The sequence below is a fragment of the Sinocyclocheilus rhinocerous genome, unplaced genomic scaffold (assembly GCF_001515625.1).
Source record: "Sinocyclocheilus rhinocerous isolate Xijiao unplaced genomic scaffold, SAMN03320098_v1.1 scaffold395, whole genome shotgun sequence".
NCBI classification, from domain to species: Eukaryota; Metazoa; Chordata; class Actinopteri; order Cypriniformes; family Cyprinidae; genus Sinocyclocheilus; species Sinocyclocheilus rhinocerous.
In genome coordinates, this window is record NW_015660890.1 from 300,736 (window position 1) to 323,641 (window position 22,906).

General features: G+C 36.1%; 1 protein-coding gene across 1 annotated transcript in view; it reads right to left on the bottom strand.

The window, feature by feature from the left end:
• LOC107725887 (transmembrane and TPR repeat-containing protein 1-like) overlaps window positions 1-22,906 on the bottom strand; it is a 42,288-nt gene that overhangs the window by 13,068 nt on the left and 6,314 nt on the right. Inside the window, exons 2-9 of the mRNA XM_016535306.1 lie at window positions 19,983-20,160; window positions 15,009-15,082; window positions 14,031-14,207; window positions 8,329-8,410; window positions 7,580-7,683; window positions 6,489-6,567; window positions 6,298-6,408; window positions 91-232 (exon numbers count right to left, since the gene is read on the bottom strand). Of these exons, the coding sequence (XP_016390792.1) occupies window positions 91-232; window positions 6,298-6,408; window positions 6,489-6,567; window positions 7,580-7,683; window positions 8,329-8,410; window positions 14,031-14,207; window positions 15,009-15,082; window positions 19,983-20,160 (947 nt within the window). The remainder of the gene's footprint in view (window positions 1-90; window positions 233-6,297; window positions 6,409-6,488; window positions 6,568-7,579; window positions 7,684-8,328; window positions 8,411-14,030; window positions 14,208-15,008; window positions 15,083-19,982; window positions 20,161-22,906) is intronic.

A 22,906-nucleotide genomic window follows, 5' to 3' on the forward strand; every position in this document is an offset into this window, starting at 1 on the left:
GAAGAGCAAGGAATGTTTTCAAAGGACATTTTCTCAGGCCGTCTCAATATATTTTTACGGGCACATCCGCACACACACACACACACACACACACACACACGCACACAAACCTGGGCATGTAGAGAACTCTTTCCGCCACCACAAATCCCACGCGGAAGAACAGATTACTGGCTGGGATGAAGGGAAAGACCAGGAACAGCAGGCCCACCAACACCTCCTTTCCTTTCATCTTCTACACAAAGAGAGAGACGACGCAAAAGTGAGACAGATTGAGAGAGTGACCAGAGGCTGTTTGCTGTTAGAGAAACCAAAAGTTTTCTATATTTCCTGCAGACAATATCAGTGGAGCTTGCCTATGCAAAATCTGCAGCCACACTGTTATTTTGTTGCTAGAGCATTGTTATGATACTCTGAGTTTTTTTTAAATGGTGGCCAAGAAAGCTCAACCTGGTACAACTAAACAAAACACGTGCAAATGCAAAAAACACCAGCAAATTAAGAAAACTTCATCAGCACAAAAACATGTGCCGCAAATACTCACAATGGAAATGTTTCAAGGGGACCCCAACAAGTTGTGAAAGCAAGTTAGCCAGCTTACATAACTCTTCACAGTTAATGGTGTATTTCATCAGATTATTTATGCTAAAAATAACCAAAAGGCTAAGAAATGATTGACCAACAAAACGATAAAGGTCATTGACAACACCATTGACGAGTAGACATTGAACAATAAGCATATCCCAGCCAGATTCATAACTTGTTGGGGTCCCCTTGAAACACTTCCGTTGTGGTCTGTGCTATTTGCAGCATGTTTATGTATTTGGTTGTGAGAATTTGTAGAGCATCTGCATTGTGAGAACTTGCAGCACATTTTTATATTTGGTTGCATTGTATCTGTAGCATATTTCTGTAATTTGTTGTTGTGAATATTTGCAGCGCTATTCTCTATTTGGTTGTTGTGAGTATTTTCAACACGTTTCTGTATTTGGTTGCATTGTGAGTATCTGCAGCAAGTTTCTGTATTTGGTTGTTGTGAGAATTTAACAGGTTTGCATTTGGTTGCATTGTGAGTATCTGCAGCGCGTTTCGGTATTTGGTTGTTGTGAGTATCTGCAGCGCATTTGTGTCATTTTTTGTTGTGAGTATTTGCAGCGTATTTCTGTATTTGGTTGTTGTGAGTATTTGCAACACTTTTCTGTATTTGGTTGCATTGTGAGTATTTGCAGCACATTTCTGTATTTGGTTGTGAGTATCTGCAGTGTGTTTGTATAATTTGTTGTAAGTATTTGCAGCGCATTTCTGTATTTGGTTGTTGTGAGTATTTGCAATGCTTTTCTGTATTTGGTTGCGTTGTGAGTATTTACATTTACTTTTAGTCATTTAGCAGACGCTTTTATCCAAAGCGACTTACAAATGAGGACAATGGAAGCAATCAAAATCAACAAATGATATGCATGTGCTATAACAAGTCTCAGTTAGCTTAACGCAGTACACGTATCAAGGTTTTTATTTATTATATAATAAATAAAAAGAAGACCGATAGAATAGAAGACGAAGAGCAAGCTAGTGTTAGAGGCCTTTTTTGCTTTTGTTAATTGTATAATAAATAAAGAGAAAACAAATAAATAGAATACAAAAAGATTAGAAGTTAGAAAGATAATTTTTTTTTAAAGAAAACAAGCAGTAAATGAATAGAGTGCAAGTCTAAAAGGGACAAGTTTTTTTTAAAGAATAGAATTAGAATAGAGAGTGCTAGTGTTAGAGGGTCAAATAAAGATGGAAGAGATGTGTTTTTAGCTTCTGTCTTAGCCGGGTTGAGTTGAAGGTGATGGTCCGTCATCCAACAAGAAATGTCTGTTAGACATGCTGAGATGCGAGCAGCTATCGTCAGATCATCAGGATGGAATGAGAGGTAGAGTTGAGTGTCATCAGCATAGCAGTGATATGAAAAGCCATGTTTCTGAATGACAGAACCTAGTGATGCCATGTAGACCGAGAACAGAAGTGTCCCTTGCCGGTGTCCCTGCACGGTGGAGTCGCACGGTAGAGTTGATGGTCTTTACACTCTTCGGTCTTCACACGAGGGCTGCTGCGGTATACTAACCTTTTTTTTCCCGTATGACAACTTCAGCACGTCTCAACACAGTAAACAAAACGAACGTTTCCTAGCAACGACAACTGCGCTAAACACTAATGAGACAAGAAATAAATACACTTATTTGTATTTACAGTATTTGCAGCACATTTCATTATGTGGTTGTATTGTGAGTATTTGCAGCACATTTCTGTATTTGGTTGTTGTGAGTATTTGCCGCGTGTTTCTGTATTTGGTTGTTGTGAGTATCTGCAGTGTGTTTCTGTATTTGGTTGTTGTGAGTATCTAGAGTGTGTTTGTGTAAATTGTTGTGAGTATTTGCAGTGTGTTTCTGTATTTGGTTGTTGTGAGTATCTAGAGTGTGTTTGTGTAAATTGTTGTGAGTATTTGCAGTGTGTTTCTGTATTTGGTTGTTGTGAATATTTGCAGCAAGTTTCTATAATTGGTTGTTTTGAGTATCTGCAGCAAGTTTCTGTATGTGGTTGTTGTATTTGCAGCGCGTTTCTGTATTTGGTTGTTGTGAGTATTTGCAGTGCATTTCTGTATTTGGTTGTTGTGAGTATTTGCAGTGCATTTCTGTATTTGGTTGTTGTGAGTATTTGCAGCGCATTTCTGTATTTGGTTTTTGTGAGTATTTGCAGCACGTGCTCTCAAAATGAAGATGTATTCTGAGTGTTTTTTAACTGAGTTGCTATGAGGTTGTTAGGATGTTACTATGAGGTTGCAATGTTTTTTCTGAGTGGTTAACTGGGTTGCCATAAGGTTGCTATGGTATTCTGGGTGAAATGTATAGAAATGAAATACACAAACATACAGAACACACACACACACACACACACACACAAAACATACTTCATACATGACTGACACGTTGTTTACTGTCTGGGCAATATTTCCACTACTAAGATGGTCTTTACTACACTGCTATTGAGCTCCCATACCTTTATTACTGTTATTTGAGTGTGTATCCTTGAAATATGAGCTAGAGTTGTTTCTATTGATGTATAAGTTCATTAAATATGACAGCAGAGGAATAAAGGGTCGATACAGAGATATGAATTGGATATGAAATGTAAGGTAGAACAAGAGAGGTTGGGGGGATGAAATCATAACTGTATCATGCTCGGTTTACTTTCAATAGACCGATATGCTGATAATAAACAATAAAACCGAAGCCACTGTCTGGAGGTTCACTCTCATATCCACAGACAGGATATGAATGTTTTAATATTGATTTCTGTCTTCCAGTCCATCAGAAACTTTAATTAACTTCAGATTCAGCAACAAATGAGCAGACATGCAATGACTGTGTCAAGATATAAACAAAAGCTTGTATAGAAATGTGCTGATATCATTCACGGCCACAAATCATTACTATCGACTTGCTCTCGGGCCTTCGTGTGTTTTTGTGTGTTTTGCATGAGATAATTAGCCTAGTAAACATTCCTGCGGAGACAGATTGGAAAGTCATTAGGGTGAATCATTGGCACACAGCTCCACGCGGCTGATCGGGGGAGGCCTGCCAAAAGACGCACATGATAAAGGCGTGGCCAAGCGTGGTCATGTGGCTATGGGAATATTTCAGTGACAGGGGAAGCTAAACATTTTAATTTCAAGTTTCTGGTGTCAAATAGGATGTTGTTTAGGTTCAAAAGTGTAAAATAACACTGACTACTAGCTGCCGGGTTTATATCACCTCAGATGACCTCAACCAGATTGGTAAGTCGTATAACAGGGAATGATATTCATTTTTCTGATAATATACAGGCCATTTTGTAGTGTTATTAATTTACTATATATTCAGTTTTCATTTAAGTGTTAGTAATTTTGATGAACCAAACAAATAAAAATGACAATAGCATCTAAACAAAATGACTAAAACTTAAATGAAAACTAAATATATAAATATGGAAAACTATATTCAGTTATGAAAAACTATATTCAGTTTTCATTTAAGTTTTAGTCATGTATATGTATACATACATATCTATATATCTCTATATATATATATATATATATACACACACACACACACACACACACACACACTGCCGTTCAAAAGTTTGGGATCAGTAAGATTTTTTATGTTTTTTAATGGAGTCTCTTGTGCTCATCAAGGCTGTATTTATTTGATCAAAAATACAGAAAAAAAACTGTAATATTGTGAGATATTATTTCAATTTCTGATATTGATTATTTTATTTGTTTGGTTCATTCTATTAGTCTTTTATATTTCACTTGAGCTTAATTTATATTTAACTACTGTATATTTTTAGTAATTTTAGTACTTTAACTTTATTTACTTCAGTATCAACATTTCTAATTTGCATTTAAGAGAGAGAGAGAGAAAGAAAATTATTAACTATTAAATATATTTATCTGTCTATCTATGTATTTGTACAATTAGGTACAGAAAATCCATTTGATTTCTGTGTGTCCATCATTACAAACAGAAATTGAAAGCAATGCAAACACAAGCAGAGAGAGACGCAAAACCAGACAACACTCATATACACAGAGCCTAAAAGCTTATGTTTTTCTGGGAAATATTAGAGGGCTAAAGCTGGGTCATGAGAATGATGATAGCTTTGGCATTATCCTTTTCGCCAGTTGCCATCTGTTGTCATGGCAGCACAAACAGAGGTCATCCGCAGCCTGTCCCAAAATGTCACTGGGCCAAACTCCATTCAGTGGCCCTCTATAGACTAACACCTCTCTCGCAGCTCTGCGCTTTCATTCTGCTTCTTCCCCTCAGTCCTTCATTTATTCCTTTCACCTTGGCTTTTTTCAGTCCTTCAGATACTTTCTATCATTATTCTCCTCCCTGATAGTTTTGTGAAAATACAAGATGCTATAAATAGTCCTTAATAAAAAAAACAAGGTCCAAAAATTAGGTTGAAAAGTCTGAGGGCACTAATGAAAATTCTTCTATACTTGCATTTTTGAAATTTAATGCACATTTTAATTTAATATTACAATTTGATTGAAAATTCATATATGTTGCTCATGTGACTAGCATGGTTTGAGAATGATTTAAAGAGCTTCAATGAAAGCAAGAACATCTGACTGTCTCTACAAAGGAGTCACATGATCATGACACAGATTTGCTTGATAATGTTATTATAGTATTACTTATATACTATTTAGCTAATTAGCTTAAATTTTTGTAATTAGCTCAAATAGTTTTAGTTTACAATAACCACACTGTTGGTCACAAAAAGTGCACAATATATCAATATGTTACATATGTCATAATGTTTCTTTATCGTAAAATGTTCTAAAACTGCAAGTTTCTTTCCAGGTTTAAATCCCTTGTGGACTTTTGGACCCTAGTGTATACAGAACAAGTTTGGACTGGAGGATCATTTCACTTGTGAAACATTCATAGAATATGAAATCTGAGATTGTTGTCTCTATAAACTGAATGAGAAAACCAGGTTTTTGTGAATGTTTCATCGGTGGCCGAAGCTCTCAAGGCCTCAAAACCTTGAATGCTTTGCTATTTTCTTAAATGTTTTTTTCTTGCACATGGGCTTTTTTGGGTCATTCGCTGAATAGAAAAAAAAGTAATAAATCAGAACAAAAGATTCAAACCTGCATGTACTGTATCACGAACACACCACCTATTATGTCAACTTACGACCAACACATAACAAATTAAAAATATTGGTGTATTTGAGAATAATGAACAAATAAACACGCATTATTTAGGCATATTAAAAAGTTTTAAAGTGCTTAATGAAGGTCTTTGACTGCAACGGCAAAATTTTCAAATGCCTGAAGATACTCTATTTTTTCCAGTGTCTTTGATGCTAAAATCACATTCATATGCCATATGAAAATGATATAGAGATGAGCAGAAATAATTGCCTGAAGAACTGATAAAAAAAGGAAGCATCTCACTTCATGCACAATGTGTACATTAGCTCACGGCAAACATCTGCTTCATGCGAGCGTTTGCACTCATTTACACAATCGCTGCTATTTTTCAAGGGTTGCCATGGCGATGAGTCGGAAGAATTGCATTGGGAGAGAAGAACGATACAGAACAGCGGGGTGTGAGACAGCACGACCGAAGGCTTTTATGTCTATCGAAACGAGAAAGCTACGTTTGCGTGTGTTTTTCATAAATGATGACAGAACGAATCTGTGGAGACGCGGTTCCTGCGGTTGTCTTGACATGTGTGTGTGTGTGCGCTCACCTGTAGGCATGTAACACAGTTCAGGATCAGCGCCAGCATGACGAGAGCCAAAGCCAGGGAAGCAATATTCCGTCCGTCCCACAGAGACTCCACTAACGGAATGCTGCCCACCTGTCAATCACAACTCAAGCAATCATTAAACATTCCATGAAATGTTGCAACTGCTGTGTGTTTATGTTGATGCCATTTACCTGCCAGTCGTAGCAAAGCACTATGGGAGCCAGTAGAAGCCAGGCATTGAAGGCGAGCAGGTAGCAGTATGTAAGAAACCTAAATTGATAGCAAAGAATATAGCATTTAATTTATTAAGTGAATAAATATAAAGTTTAAGCCTTGTGCTGTGCTTAACCTAATTTGGTGTTCCCTAATTTGTTTGGTTTTTCACTCAAAAACTGAGGTGAGTAAGCTCAGATCAATGAATCCTATGATTAATCAGTTCCAAAAAGACATACAAAACTTGTGCTAATGGAAATAAAACAAGTTGAAGAAAAGAATGAACAAATATTTGGTAATAATATAACAAATTTTTTGCCTCACAACTTTTGTTTTTTCTATCACAAATGTGATAGAAATTTACAACTTTTGCCTCAGTAAACTCCTAATTTGCTGCATATTAATAGTTAGTAAGGTAGTTGTTAAGTTTAGGTACTGGGTAGGATTAGGGATATAGAATATGGTCATGCAGAATATGTGCTTTAAGTACTAATAAACAGCCAATATGCTAATATAATTGGTCCCTATACTAAAGTGTTACCCAATTTTGTGTAGGCTTGTCACCCTGTGTGAGCAAAGTCATTATGTTTTAGTACAATGTGATAACATTAATTAGAATTTTCAGGAGAAAGAATATCCTCCCCTGGTCAAAACAACCAGAACACAACATGGGGGTTAAAAAAGTTATAAAACGTTTTTTTTTTTACAATGAATGTGAAGGCTGAAGTCGCCATCATAAAGCTAAGATGTTCTGGGTGGTTGCCAGGGTGTTGCTATCGTGTTTTGGACAGTTTCTCCCTGACTTAAGTAAAATTGAATCCCAAACATGTCATAACATTAGTATTTTAAGAAACTGTTAAGAATTGTTATGCATCCACATAAAATATTAATGGTCCTTTGGCAATTATAGAAGTCATGCACACATAAAAATACTTTAGTAATATGAGTAAAACAACAGTTCTAGCAGTTTGGTGTAGTGCATACAATCTTCATGATTCTTGGATGAGAACATATTTCTCTGTTAACTGTTTTAAGATGAAGATGTGTGAGGGATGACAGTCAGACCGACCTGGTGAGCAGATATGGAGAGAAGGATGTTGGATTGTCTTGCTCTGAGAACAGCGGCATGGATCCACCCATTAACCATAAACGGAAAAACATGATGACTGTAACCTGCACAAAACGAACTTGAACAAATGAGCACTTGAGGTCATGGGGTTTGCACAAACGTGATAGAAATGCCAGTGCTGATTTAAATGAAATAAATGTTTGATAATGAAATAAATAATGAAATAAATATAATAATGAGAATAAAAAATGTAAAAATGTTAAAACATTTGAACATTAAATAGGCACTTGATAATTCATATTATGAAAGTTTAACACTATTTATCAGCAGTTATCAGCTGACAAAAATAAGTTTGAGAACCCCTGTTAATGTAACTTGATTGCTAATATTATTAGATTGAGGGACACAAAGCCTGGTCAAAGAGCACTTTTAAATTGGACAAACATGTGGATATGCCCCTGAAAGCAAAAGAGTCATCTTTTTTGGGGGGGTTAATTTTCCTGGAGGATAAAGACAGTGAATTTTAAATGCACATATCTGCTGGCTTTTAGTAGATTGCTATCACATACAGTAGATGAGCTCAAAACTAACAGACATGAACTAAAAGCCAGAAAACTTTGATTTTGCTTTTATGGGGTCAAACACCAGTTCAGATCTTTAACCACTAAGTCACATCACAGGGCTAAACTCAGAAGTTACCTAAACTGAGAAGCATTGCGACATTTGGCCGTAAAAACGTAGCTACTTACATGTAGCGAGATGACGCAAGCTCGTTTGACGAATGGGCTGGAAATTCTGTCGAGCTCCTTCAACCTGGAGCGCGACAGGTGCCTGGAATGAAAGCATAACCAGATGTGACAGTTGTTTAACGACTCCACAACTCAATCAGCTGATGAACCCATTTTCATTCATTACTGACTTAATCAAACCATCAGCGAATTACTTCACGGGTATATTAATCTGTTTACTGCTGCTTTCAATTAATTACCTCTCCATCTTGGAAAACAGAGCTGCAAGAAAACAAGTGAAAAGCTACACACAAACACTCTCACAGTCCTTATTAAAAGACTTTAAAATGCCACTCTAAACTGGAACGGCATCCTCCTTCTTTGAGAGTGCTGGGATGTACAGTGAATTTTAATTCAGCGTGACATGACACCATGACAGCTGACTGGAAATGTGGGTGAGATGAATGAAAGAAAAGAAGAGGCGAGAGAAGGAGGTGGGGGAGGAGCGGAGCTCAGGCCGTACATTGCACTTTTGCTGATTGATTCAGTAAAGAGTTGCAGAGAGCTGGGCTTAATGACTGTCTGTGTGTGTGTGTGTGTGTGTGTGTGTGTGTGAGCATCAGTGCATTTCAGAGCGTATTGTACTCCAGGGATCAGTAACCAGGCTCAAAGACAGCACTGTATTTTAAAAAAAACGCATGCCTCCCGCCTCTATTCTCGCCTTTTATTGCTATTTCCATTTTTTGGCGTTTTTGTCTGGTTACAAGAAAATGAAGAGATATAGAAAACAGGGAGGGGTTTTATACTAAACAATTATTGCTTAATGAATTTTAATTCATTAATTCACATTCCTGTCCTTATTGTGATTGATTCATCAGTGCATGTTATTAAAAAATACAAATAGTCTTGATAATGTTTCTCTACGTCTGAAACAACTTTCCTTTTCTGATGACATCATCAAGGCCACCAAGTTTCAACCAGTTAAGAAGTTTCCAGGTTTATTGTGAATGATTCAATTGTGCATGCTATTCCAAAGAATTTGAAATACAAAATGTAGATTTCACCACAATATAAACACTTTCACAATACAAACGACTTTCCTTTTACGATGACATCACCAAGGCCATCAAGTTTCAGCCAATGGGTAGTGGCTGTGCGTCAGAAGGGGAGGAGTCCTACACAAAATGCAAACTGGCACAGGAATTAAATCCTGTGGTTAAAATTAAGCCCTGTCTGACATGTTTCCCTTATTAAATATGCTCTTTCACTTGGAAACATGTCACCTTATGGGAATAAAATGTGTTGCGAATGCAGTTTAATTTTAAATGTCTCCAATTTGTAAATTTTTGCAACCAAGCATAATTAGACCCAACTATGAATATACAAATAAGATGTCAACATCTGCTGTGCCATTAAATGTGCCATAGCAACTAGAAATAAGACAATTATGGCATGTCTGCACCAAACAGTACAAATGCAGATAAACAATCATGTTATTGGAATTAGGAGCATTTATTTAGTTAATGTCAGGTGTTTGTGAGGCATTTGTAATTGATACTCTTATGAATATTGCACTGGTGTAGAGATACAGGAGAGAAAACAAGTGTCGGCTTATGCATTTAATAATAACAAAGCCCATAGGAGACACCCCAACCCCTTTACTGCAAACACACACACACACACACACACACACACACACACACACCAAAACGTACACGGAGAGACAGCATGTCTGCAGGCATTACGACGACTATCAGTCGCAATCACACACTCCACACTGTGTGTGTGTGTGTGAGAGAGAGTTTGTGTCTCATGTCCTCCCCAGGGTCACGGGTAGCAGCAAAGGTTTATGGGCACTTTTGAAAATCAAATAAAGCTGCAGAGCCCTCATTCCCCAGGGGGAGATGCAGACAGAGAGAATCTTTCCTTTGCTGTTCTTTAAGGCTGCAGAGTGTTATCATTCCAGCCAGCGAACCACAGCCCAAGTCACATGTTTTATATAAGTGTCACGGATGTTCTTTTCTGCTGCGTCTGTTAACATCCTGTTACTATGATGCCTGATTAGCTCATAAATATTCCTTTAAGTCTAATAATCTACCTAATAAATATACATGGTACTTTCATTGTATGGTGTACAAAATGAAAAAATCTAATTTTATTATTTTTCCTACTTTTTAAAAGTATTTTTAGTACTTTTTCAACAGATGGTTAGTAAAAGGAGGTGTTCAATCATTAGAGGCCGTCAAACTAAATAAAATAAAATAAAAATAAATAAATAAATAGCTCCCATAGGTTTTGCAATGCTGTTACTAAAATCTGGAACACGTCTAAACATGGAACATGATTTCTGTCATTTTCATTGAATAAACTTTAAATAAGCAAAATTAAAAAGATTATATTTCTTAAAAAACCTGCTCTAGAATGATGAAAAAGTAATATGGTTGCAAATTTAAGGATTTTTAAAAATGGAAAATAACATTAAAGGGATATATACAAAAATGTAGAACACTAAATATTTTGTTAAATATAAATATAATTTTTGGGGGGAAATTATTATTTTAATAATTATAGTTAATAATAAAAATAATTTAATTGTACGGTATAAATTCCATGATTATGATTGAGAAGCGGAATACCTTTGAGGTAGGAGGAATTAAAAAAAAATTAAACAATAATTTAAAATAAAAATAAATGTTAAACCCACTTTACATGCCGGTTAATGTTATTTTCGAAAATAGTTCATAAGCATATCCAATAGCTTTGACAACCACATGAGATGTGTGACTCCACTGCTTTAAAAAAAATGAAGATAAACAAATATCCGCATTTGTGAAATGTGGCGCATGCATGCAAGTAAACAAATAAAGGCTACAAACATCAGATTATTCATATTAAATGTCTTAATAATGGATTAAAGGAGCTTGCTACTGGATGTTTGATGTCATGTTTATCTGTGAGGTTATGTGCTCTGTGACTAATGTGGAGAAATAGATACATGTCTTGTGTTTTTGAACACATGGGAACGTCGAGAGAATTAACTGCAAAACATCGCCGGCACTGAACATAATTTAAGTGCTGTAGCGATATTGTAACAACCCTGTGGACTGTTTGTTGTGGTTTCTTCCCCTTGTGTTGGTTTAGCCCGTATAATCATTAGTTAATCACCTCCATTGTGCTCACCTGTCTGCCCCTCGTTATCTGCAATATATCTGTTCCTGTCTCTGGTATTGGTTTTTGTCGGTTATTGTGAATGTTACCCTGAGTGTGTGTGTCTCATCTACCCGAATCTGCCTTGTTGTCTCTACATTAAATATCCTTATTTGAATCCTTGTCGTCCTCGTCATCCTGCCTGCCTCCACACACCTTGACCGTGACAGATATAGACAACATAATGCATTACTGCAACATGATATACATACATGGATGCAAACGGTATCACAGATGGCGCAGCTGGCCAGATAACTTTTAACGTGCGAGTGGTTTCTAAGGTGTTTCTATGTGGCTGCTAAAATGTTCAGAGTGGTTAAAATGCTGTTATGACTGTTAATGTCAAAATAAAACCATAAAACCATGAAAAAGGGGTTTCTTTACACTATCAAAACGGCAAGGCTGGGACAGCAACTTATTAGCCTGGGGGGAGAGGAATGAGTATGGGATTTGTGTGTGAATGTGTGTAATGTTTGCACACAGCACTCAAGGATCAGTCTGGTATCTCAGTCGTGTGTCTCCTTCAGTAATGAGAACCCAAGGGCCAGTCAAGGGGTCCCTATCTATTTTCCACTCACTGATGAGCCCCTTTGTTCAGCTTTTCACACTCTCGGAGAGTGAAGGCCCACTGGACACAGAGCACATTTTAAGTAGCTGAGACTGTAATTGAAGCAAATGAGGTTGACACGAAGAGAGAGAGAGAAAGAATGAGAGAGTTTGGGTTGAGTCGGGGAGTGCGATTGCTGTTTGTCTCGCCTGATTGACTCTCTTTAAATGCCAATTACCACCACAGCCGAACGAAAGAGCCGAGCTGTAATTGGAAGATTGCTTTGCGTATTCTCCATTGCAGATATGTGCGTTGATCTTTGGCTAGATTGCCTGCTCACAATTTGTTTGGTACCAGTCAAACAGGAAGATTCTTTAAATGATTAAAGAAGTGAAAAACTAATTTGCTTTCATTTGAGTAGTCTACCTGTATGCAATAAAAAGACATGCGGTAATGAACATTTTGTCATTTGTGGTCATGCAACAAATAGATGATTATAATATATACATATTTTTTTAACTTGAGACAATATTCAATGTGTATATTAGAGGTCGACCGATTCATCGGTTTTGCCGATTAATCGGCACCGATAGTTGCTTGGCGGAACTATCGGTTATCGGCAAAAATCAATGTCGATAGTTTTCCGGGTTGCGTCTGTTGCTGGAGTGGCCGAGAAGGGTCCGCTGCCATTATACAGTACGAGAGCGGCCTCTAGAGGCGGAAATCACTTAACAGCACGTGTTGCTATCGGTATCGGTAAAATCCACTATCGGTCGACCTCTAGTGTATATTGCAATATCTTTGAATCTGCTCAGGGATTTTCCTTTCAGAAAAAAATTATTTTTAACAAACAGCCAAAAACAAACAGCAAAAATTTTTTTTTTAAATTTTCATTATTATATTACATTACATTATATTATATTATAGTGATATTGTTTACAGCACTTTTGACAATATTCAATTTATATATGGCAACATTTTTAAAGATTTTATTTTTTATTTCAATTTAGAATTTTTCTTTTTTTTACTATACAGCCAAACATTTTTACTAAAACAATTTCTATTATTTTTTTAAATTAAGATTATTTTATATTAAACATTTTGAATCTGATACAAAATGTTTCATAATAATGAAACTCATTATTAAATTAAAGTAAATTATACTGACATTTTGCACTGATTTACTTCAATTAATTGAACCTGCCACTGCATTTTTGAACATGAACGTAATCTAATGGCAAGCTTTTTAGAAATGGCTAAATAGAGCACATTAAATCATTGCAATATTCATGATGTTGCTAAATGTTTTACACAAAATAAAAGCTCTGTGTACATATTCGATTACGGAAATAGAACATACTAATTCGGTTCCCTGAAAGGTCACTACCCAAGGTCAGACTCTGTGTCGTCGGCATGCATTAGCATGTTTTGATGAGCTAAGCTAATTTTCAGACAGTACATACAACAGTCGATGTCTGTCTAGGGACTGTCGATCTTTAACCGTCTCCTAATGAATTTAAAGAGTGTCTGTGCTATGTGATCCGACTGCATGTGATGAATGTGTATCGGTCACTTATAGCACCGTCTCAGCCTTGGGCTGAAGATTGAAAGCACATGGCTGCTCCGATGCTCCGGCCACAGTGGAATTCTCCATAAACATTCCGCTGAAGATTTCATCACAGACGGCCTTCCTTGAGCCCTTTACATGCCATTTATATATACTGCACACCAGCGAGGGATTTAAATGACTGCTATTTCAGATCTAAATCAAAGAGGTGACCAACCAATCAAAAACAATTTGAGAATTGTTTGAAAAGTGATAAAATATGATCGAAACTCTGTCACGTTGTCATGCATGCTGACTGTAAAAATTCCAACACAATGACACACAGAGCTTTCCAAAGCAATGCTAGCCGACAATAATCAGTGTCCGCTAATATTATGGCATAGCAAACACACAAACACTTACAAGATGAGTGGTTTGCGGCACAGCACCAGGAAATCGTATAGGATGCACACACCAAACACCGTAACGCCTGTCTCTTTCACCAGCATGGCACAGGTGCCCAACAACAGACTGAGAGCCAGTGACAAGACGGACACTGTGGGGGGAAACTCGTCAGCCATTCTGCTTGCTGACACACTCCTGAAAGACAAAAAAAGAAGTGAAAGTCACCACATTTACACTACTGTTCAAACGTTTGGGGGGTCATTTTTTTAAAGAAATGAATGCTTCTAGTCAGCTAGGATGCATTAAATTGATCAAAAGTTACATTAAAGACATTACGTTACAAAATATTTCTATTTCAAATAAACGTTGTGCGTTTGAACTTTCTATTCATCAAAGAAACCTGAAAAAAAGTTTCCTCAAAAATATTAAGCAGCACAACTGTTTTCAGTATTGATTCTATTAAAAAATGAACAAATTCTAAGACTTATGAACAATTTAGAAAGTTAATGGCAGTAAAAAAAAAAGTCTTGGTTCGCGTGGTCTGACAATGATTTATCTACAATTCTTTAATTCATGGCTCTATTCATCATACAAATCATGATAATCGAAATAATAGGAACCAAATCATGACCAAATTTCAGATTTCAAGATGTATCGCAACGCAGGTTAATTGGATTATTTTAGTCAGATTTACAATTATTTTCAATAATATGCTGAAAACAACAATTTAGTAAAAAATCACAATCAAACACATCATAAAATCTGAAATTCCTCTATTGTTTGGTTTGATAATATTACACAAACATAACTGGAAGGACAATCTACACAAGGTTTCACATTCACAGATTAAACAACTGTATTTTGGACAAAAAATTAATATATAAATAGCTTTGTTTTTATAATTACAATCAATGATTACATTTCGTAATCAATGCATTACATTTTCATTGTTAGATGTGTTTTCTCACACTCTGATGGAAAATACTCTGCTGTTACCTAATATAGGAGAGAAAGGACAAGAGGAACAACACGCCGGCTAACACATCAGCTCTCCCAACAATCCCAGACACCTGTAACACACAATTATGACACATTTATAATCCATAACCGTGTTTTACTTGACAAATGTAGCATAAAACAGTCTTAGGAAAAAAATACATAAAAATGTCATTTTGCTTGAAATTTTAATGTCACAGTCATTGAGCCTCTCTCCCAAAATGGTTTGAGTGCTGACGCCCATTCCTGATGTCAGCCTGCATTCTAAATATATTCACTTCTATTGTGGCATAAAGGGTGGTGTGAAAGTGTGAACTGTGTGAGGAAAAGGTGGATACATGTGTGTGTGTGTGTTTGCAATGAAGGAGAGCCACTGCACAATTAATGATCACTTCTTTGTAAGACAAATGGAGGAGAGCGAAATCAAATAAGGGGAGAGAAAGAACGGGAAGGAGAAAACGAAAACGTGAGGGCAAGAGTGAGAGAGATTTATTTTCCTTTTATCTTCCCATCCCCCTAAAAACGTACATCATCCATAAAGTCCTCCTATCCTCTCCAATCTGTTTTCTTGCACTTTTTCCTGCTTGTTTTTGCCAGAGGCACAAATGCTAAAATGATCCCACAGTTGACACACTCCACATCTGGAGGGTTTCTGAAGCCCATCCCCCAGACGCAGAATTCCATGGAATTATACACACACACACGCTTCCAGAAGACACACCCTGGAGCAACACACCATACATGCACCGGTGGTGAGGGACACAGAGTGTGTGTGTGTGTGTTTTTCACTGCTCTGAGACATCATCTTAAATGTAAACATATAAAGCCCAGCGGCCCTTAATACAGCTCAGCGTCTGTGTGGTATTACAGTGTTTATGGGCTGAATACAGATGTAAATGCCGGGCCAGTGGACCTATCAGCAAATCTAGCACCAGACTTTCACAGTTGCTGTAATAAACCACTGTTGCAGACACAAAATCACCCACTAAAAGCATGTATAAATGCTGCCTCCGGATCATGTCGGAATAATATTATTTATGAGATAAGCGCTTGTAAACGCCACCCTAATGTCGTAATGCATCCAGCAACTAGGGATATTGCAGTTATCATTTATATATATTTTTCTATTATCCATTAATAAAATATTTGATAAGAAAGTGTGTAATTTCTAATTTCTGCACCACTAAAATTAACACTACAAAAACATAATTTATTGTATGTTAGTAAATTATTAATATTATGTTTTAATTTTATAAATTATATATTATACACACACACACACACACACACACACACACACACTTTAACACATACACACACATTTTTAAATAAACATTTTTATTTATATTACTATTTTATGTGTTTATCTATCTATCTATCTATCTATCTATCCACATACATATGTATGCATACACACATTTTAAAATACAGATTTTTCTATGGAATTTTTTTGCTTTTCTAAAACATTATCAAATATTTACATTTTACTTAATTGTTCAATTTTATTAAATTAAATTAATTGTATTTAATAAACATATAATTATATAATATTAATAATAATAATAATAATTGAATAATAAAACAAGCTAATTAAAATTCTTCAACATTTCTAATTCATCCTAATAAAATGATTTATATGCTAACTTTGAATTTTGCACATGTATATCAATATCACATAATTACAAATATCTGTGATTGTAACTAGGAACCTCCCAGAAGGACTGTATGTACAATCCAACACACACACACACAAAACCTGACCATGCATAATGCCATTACCCACACAGTTGTGTAGAGTTTGAATGACCCTGTACTTATCCATCATTCCATTAAACTTTTACATTATTTGTCACCTGTCCTCCTACACATTTCCCACTGTTTGTTTCAAACAACAGGCCATTACCAGCACTAATAATCTCTTATCCTGCCTCATAATGGAGCATTTCACCCTGGACAGTTGCAGAGAGTACACACACACTATACAATAAAAGATCATGTTCCTAATCTATTGTGTTTTAAGACATTCGGTCCATAAAGTAGATCCATGGATCTCTGAGGCCCTTTCAAAGGCGTGGATTAAATTGTGACTACTTCTTTCCCCATGCTAAGACTGGCGATTAAATACACACACGCACACCACACATCTACGGGTTGATTGTATATCAAGCTGGGGATCTGAAACGCTGCACTTCTCAGAAAGACCCACAGCTATACCTCATTTCAGCCAATTACCTAATTCAACAGGAATTCCTCAAGAACAGCTGCAGTCGGGCCCTGCCCTGCCAACGGAGGGTCCACACGCACACGCACACGCACACGCACACGCACACACACATACACACACACACGCACAGACACACACACACACACGCACACACACACACTCACACACACACACGCACACACACGCGCACACACACACACAGCATCCGACTGCTGCGAAACCAAATCTACAAACCGTTTTTCCACTCACACTGTAAATGTAAAACCTAAGAGGAACAGATAGTGTAGAGAAACTTACACAAACACACTTTATCGCACACGCACAGCTGAAAGCCGAGCAGGCGTTGGACACGAGCTGAAGTTCCTGTGTGACTTTTTTTTTTTTTTTTTAAAGGTGCACGATTGTGCAAAAAAGTTAAGATCAGGAAATAATATGACTCATATATGCAGAAATGTCTGAAACTGTATGAATGGGAGAGTAGAATAAGAAAAAAAGTGTAGCTAATGACAGGACTAAATGCATTTTTTCAATTACAAGACAGTGTGAGGACATGGGCAGTGGACAGCGGCGGGTGGCTGTGAGGGAGGAAGTGGGACAGATGGTCAGCAGGTTGCAGGCAGGCTTCAGTACAGTCTCCAGGGAGAGACAGAATGCCAGTGAACGCAGGCCTTTCATCCTCCATCAGGAGCCTGCTGATGCCTGTCAAGTGATGCTCCTCTCCACTAACAACTAGCCAATGGCCCTGCTGTGAGGACAAACCTTCGGTTGCAAGCTGAGCGATGCACATCTCTAGCATGTGCCGAGGGAGCTGATGTAACCTGATAACCTTATCTGATATCATTCACTATGATACTGACACCAAATAACCGCTATTTAGTTTCATGAAACACCATGGAGCATGTGTTCAAGGGTGAGGCAAATTTGAGGCAAAAAACTTTAGTTTTTTAAGGTGATAGATAGTGGAGAGTGAAAGCAAGAGATGAAGCATCACTAACAGTCAGATGTTTGGAAGAAGTAAGATTTTTGGATGTTTTTGAAGGAAGTCTCTTAAGACTGCATTTATTTGATCAAAAATATAGAAAAAAAACATTAAAATAAAAATTATTTTAAATTGTAATAATATATTTTAAAATGTAATTTCTTTCTGTGACGGTAATACTAAATATTCAGCAGCCATTAATGCAGTCTTCATTGTCACATGATCCTTTATTTTAATATGCTGAGAATACTATTTTAAATTGTAATATTTCTCAAATCACCATTTTTACTGTATAGTATACTGTATCTCCATCTAAAAATTTTATAAATTCAATAAAATTATATATTTTTGACCCCACCACAAAAAAGATTTATTATACATAAAAACTATATGTATAATTAAATAAACTATAAACTATTCTTGTATGTATGTATATATATATATATATATATATATAATATAACATTAATGATACTATTTTGTTCAGCATATATACATTTAAATTATGATGAAACTTGTTTGAAAACTTGATTTATGTTCTGTTAGAAAATGAAGCTAATCTGTGAACTGTATTCTCTGATACATTATGCCATGGTGCCCATTCAGTTAATGTGAGTTTGAATACAGCTTGTGACATTTTGCAATCCCATTATTCCCTCTTCGTCCATCATTTCTAAATTCTCATCTCTTGCTGTCCCTACCCTGAAAGTGGCAATAAATTAAAGAAAAAGAAAACTATGATAATTCCACAAACACACACAGAGAGTTGAGTAAAGCACCTCCTCTTTGTCTTTCTTTTATTTATCCAGAGACTAATTATATTTCTGCTTGATCAATCAAAACTCTGAGGACAGCACCTCCTCCAGCAGCCGTGTGTGTGTGTGTGATTGTGAGTCTCATTAATGCTGGTGGGATGCAGCTGTTGATGTATGGTGTTTACACAGAGCTGATGATTGGAGTCTGGCATGGACTCACTCCAAACAACCCAGCAAATGCTCTACTGTTAACAAACTCTGCAGCTCTGAAAGCGAAACTCAAACACAGTCCACATCTCTAGAAAGCCCAAAGAAACACCCTCAACTTTCACAGAACATTAAACATAGAATTCCTGAATATTAAATTAACTATTTAAACATATTCAATTTGAACATATATTTATGTAATTTATTTAAATAAATAATATATAAAGTATACACACACATATGGTTTATATATTACATGTTATATACATATTAAATATTATTTATAGCATTTATATCAATAGATAGATAGATATGATAGATATGAATTTCATTCATTTTTCATAACAATAAAATATTTTTAAAAATCAAATTTTAGTAAATTTTTTTATTCACCTAAAAATATATAATGTTCAGAAAATGCATTAAAATAATTTTGACCACAAGTGAAAATTATCTTATATTTGTGTGTATTAACATATAAATTGCATATAATATAATAATGTAATCTATAATATAAAAATATAATACAGACAGAGATAGATAGATAGATAGATAGATAGATAGATAGTTTCTTTGTAATAAATATTTTTAAATAATGTATTAAAATAATTTTGCCCAAATATAAAAATTATCTCATAATTAATCAATTAACTGGTTAATTTATTCTCCCTCATGTTACTCAAAAACTTTACACTCTTATTTTTGTAATTAGCATTGCACAGCCCTTACCATACAACAACATTTACGGACTCAGAATAGATTACAGTCGAAATAAGTAGAAATGCAGCATGTTGTGCATGTTCACTCACAGCTTCGGTGTGAATGGGGTGAACAGAGAAAAGCAGTGCTGTGAGGAAAGAGAAGTTGCTGTCTTCAAACACACACTGTTCGCAGGTGAGCATGAGCAGCACCGTCACCATGCAGTGCAGAAACACGTTCACCAGGTGGAAGTAGAATGGAGTCATGCCGCCCAGCAAAATGTTCAACCTACAGCGAGAGTGAAAAAGAGAGAAACAGTCACATTAAAAAGATATGAGCATGTCCATTTTGCTGGCTTCAACTTCTGCTGAGTTTTGCCAGATAATTGTATATTGAGCATCAGATATGTTCTGATTGACTATGATTGTGTTCAGTCATGCAGCATGTTCGTTTTTACTATGGACAGACAAATTACTTTAGAGAGGAAAGTTGCAGTTTCATGGTAAAAAGTGGATTTCAGGTCTGTCTCAGCACGCAAAACAAAAAGACCTGACTGTGGAGAAACCTCTGATGCTCAGTAAACACTTTTGCTTGACCTTGCAATGCGGAAGCACAGGAAGCCCTCAAAGAAAACGAGAGTGAGAGACCGAAAGAGATGAGAGAAGGGAACAATTAGCCTAAAGCAATGCAACATTAATGAGGTTCCATGGTCACCTTGACTTGCAGGAGAGCTTGCATTAAAATTTAGCAAGAGCACCAGAGGCAGAACATGGCATGGATTATGATGAACATGAACTCATTTCACAATACACTGAGATATAATATCACCTCAAACTAAAATATCATCATCAGGTTTTTAATGATTGTAGGGGGATTATATATATATATATATATATATATATATATATATAAGAGCATTTTCTATCTATCTATCTATCTATCTTATATTTGTATTTTATAATAGTTGTATATAAAATAATATTTGTATTTTAATGGATATTTATTTTGTTTTCTTATTTTTTTTAGCAATGTATATTTATATATGCTAGAAATAATAATTGTATTGTTTTCATTTTTTTACGTTTTCGTTTTTCTAGTTTATACATTTCATATATTTAGATTACCGGTAACTATCTTTTAAAGGTTTTCTTCACATAAAAAATATCATATTCTGAAATTGAATTCAAATAATTTCACCCCAATGAAAATTTGCTCATTATTTATTCTCTCTCATGACACTCAAACACCTTATGCTGTTACTTTCTTCTTTCTTTCTTTCTTGTTTATTCCCCTAAACCTAAGTATAAACTACATTAATATCGATGGCACTTGCTACAATCCAATTACCATCAAAATGTAATCATGAGTAGATGCTTAGCTTGTTTTACTCTAATTAAAGATGATTTTGGAGGGTCTCCCTATTAGGATTGTGAAAAGCACAAGACTTTGTCAGGATAAATGCCAGTTCACAGTACTTTCAGACCTACTTGGACAGCGTACTTTATTATGCGAGCATAAAAAGCTGTCCATGAAGGTTCTACATGAGTCACTGAATACACCTGCCACTTAATATTTAGCTCCGAGCTTGACGTTCAGCGCTCAGGGTCGAGACCAAGCCGGAGAATGAGAGGAGAAATGAGAGCGAAAAGGGTGACAGTTAATGAAATGATGGAGGGAAAACGATAATGACTGTGAAACAGTTTGTTCATCTGCAGGCAATGACAAGCCTGTGTTTGTTTAACCGCCGCTGATGAATGTGACATCGAGACGGGAGTGTGTGTATTACAGTCTCTACAGGAGAACAAGAAAATGTCTTCAGGCCTCATCAAAGCTGAAAATAAAAATCTAGCCATCTATCCTCCTGAGTGTGCAGTCTTTAGTTTCCATCAGACAGCATCATTAGGCCGTTCTGCAATCCCAGAGCCATGAAAAACTCTTGGTCACCACTAACATCACATAATTGCAATGCTCTCAGTGAGCAGAAAAGCGAGTCCAGTTGATTTGAGGAAACTATATGAAAGGAATGGTTCACCTCAAAGTGGAACTTCTGTCATTATTTACTCACCCTTCATGACATTCTACAACATTGAGCACTAGAGTACAAATAACAGGGGCTGTGAAGCTCAAACAATTCCCAATGTTTTGATATATATATATATATATATATATATATATATTGTGTATGTAATTTTTTTCTTCACAAAAATGTTCCAGCTCGATAGTTTCAGTGTGCAGGATGTAAAAATAGATGTAAAGGTCAACAAATGTTAGAATTTTAAGTGAGTGTTCCCCATCCTTTATGGTTTAGCCATTAATAGTACTGTGAAAGGAACACACTAAACTTAAATTGTAAATTACTGATAATGTTAACATCTGGATGAGTTATTTTTATTCTAGATTTGTTTATTTTGAATTTTTGTCTGCCTTTTTAAAGTTTAGCAGCCATGGTCACTATAAACTAAACTCTTGCTATGGACCAATTCTCCAAAATCATCTACTTGCATGCTCCAGGGAGGAAATAAGAGCATTTGGGTTTGGAGTGACATGATGGTGAATAAATAATGACAGAAATTTAATTTTTGTGTGAACTAATCCTTTAAATTTAGAGGCAGCTCTAGCGTTGTGTTAAAGGCTCTGCTCTAAGCTCAAACTATCTGTGCATGTCTGAGAAAGACAGCTGAAGTTTTTCAAGAGTCGGTGTCAAGTCGGCATTAAAGAGCAGATAAAAGACACGAGATACAAGAGCGACTAAGCTCACAGCTCTCTCTCGCACACACACGCCTGTGTTTTATCTCTTTACTCATACATACACACTGGGGAATGAGCAGCACCCATTCGCTCTCTCATGACATGCACGGCACAAGACTGATGAACGCCAAAATACTAGGGTTACCTTGCTCAAAACCTCTCCTCTAAGTATTAAACTTTGGCACGTAACGGCTGTCAGGGTGGAAATAAGTAGGAACCTTTTCCCAGGCCATAATAATGTGAGCCAAAAATAATATTTTATGTTGTTTAAATATAAAACATTTTT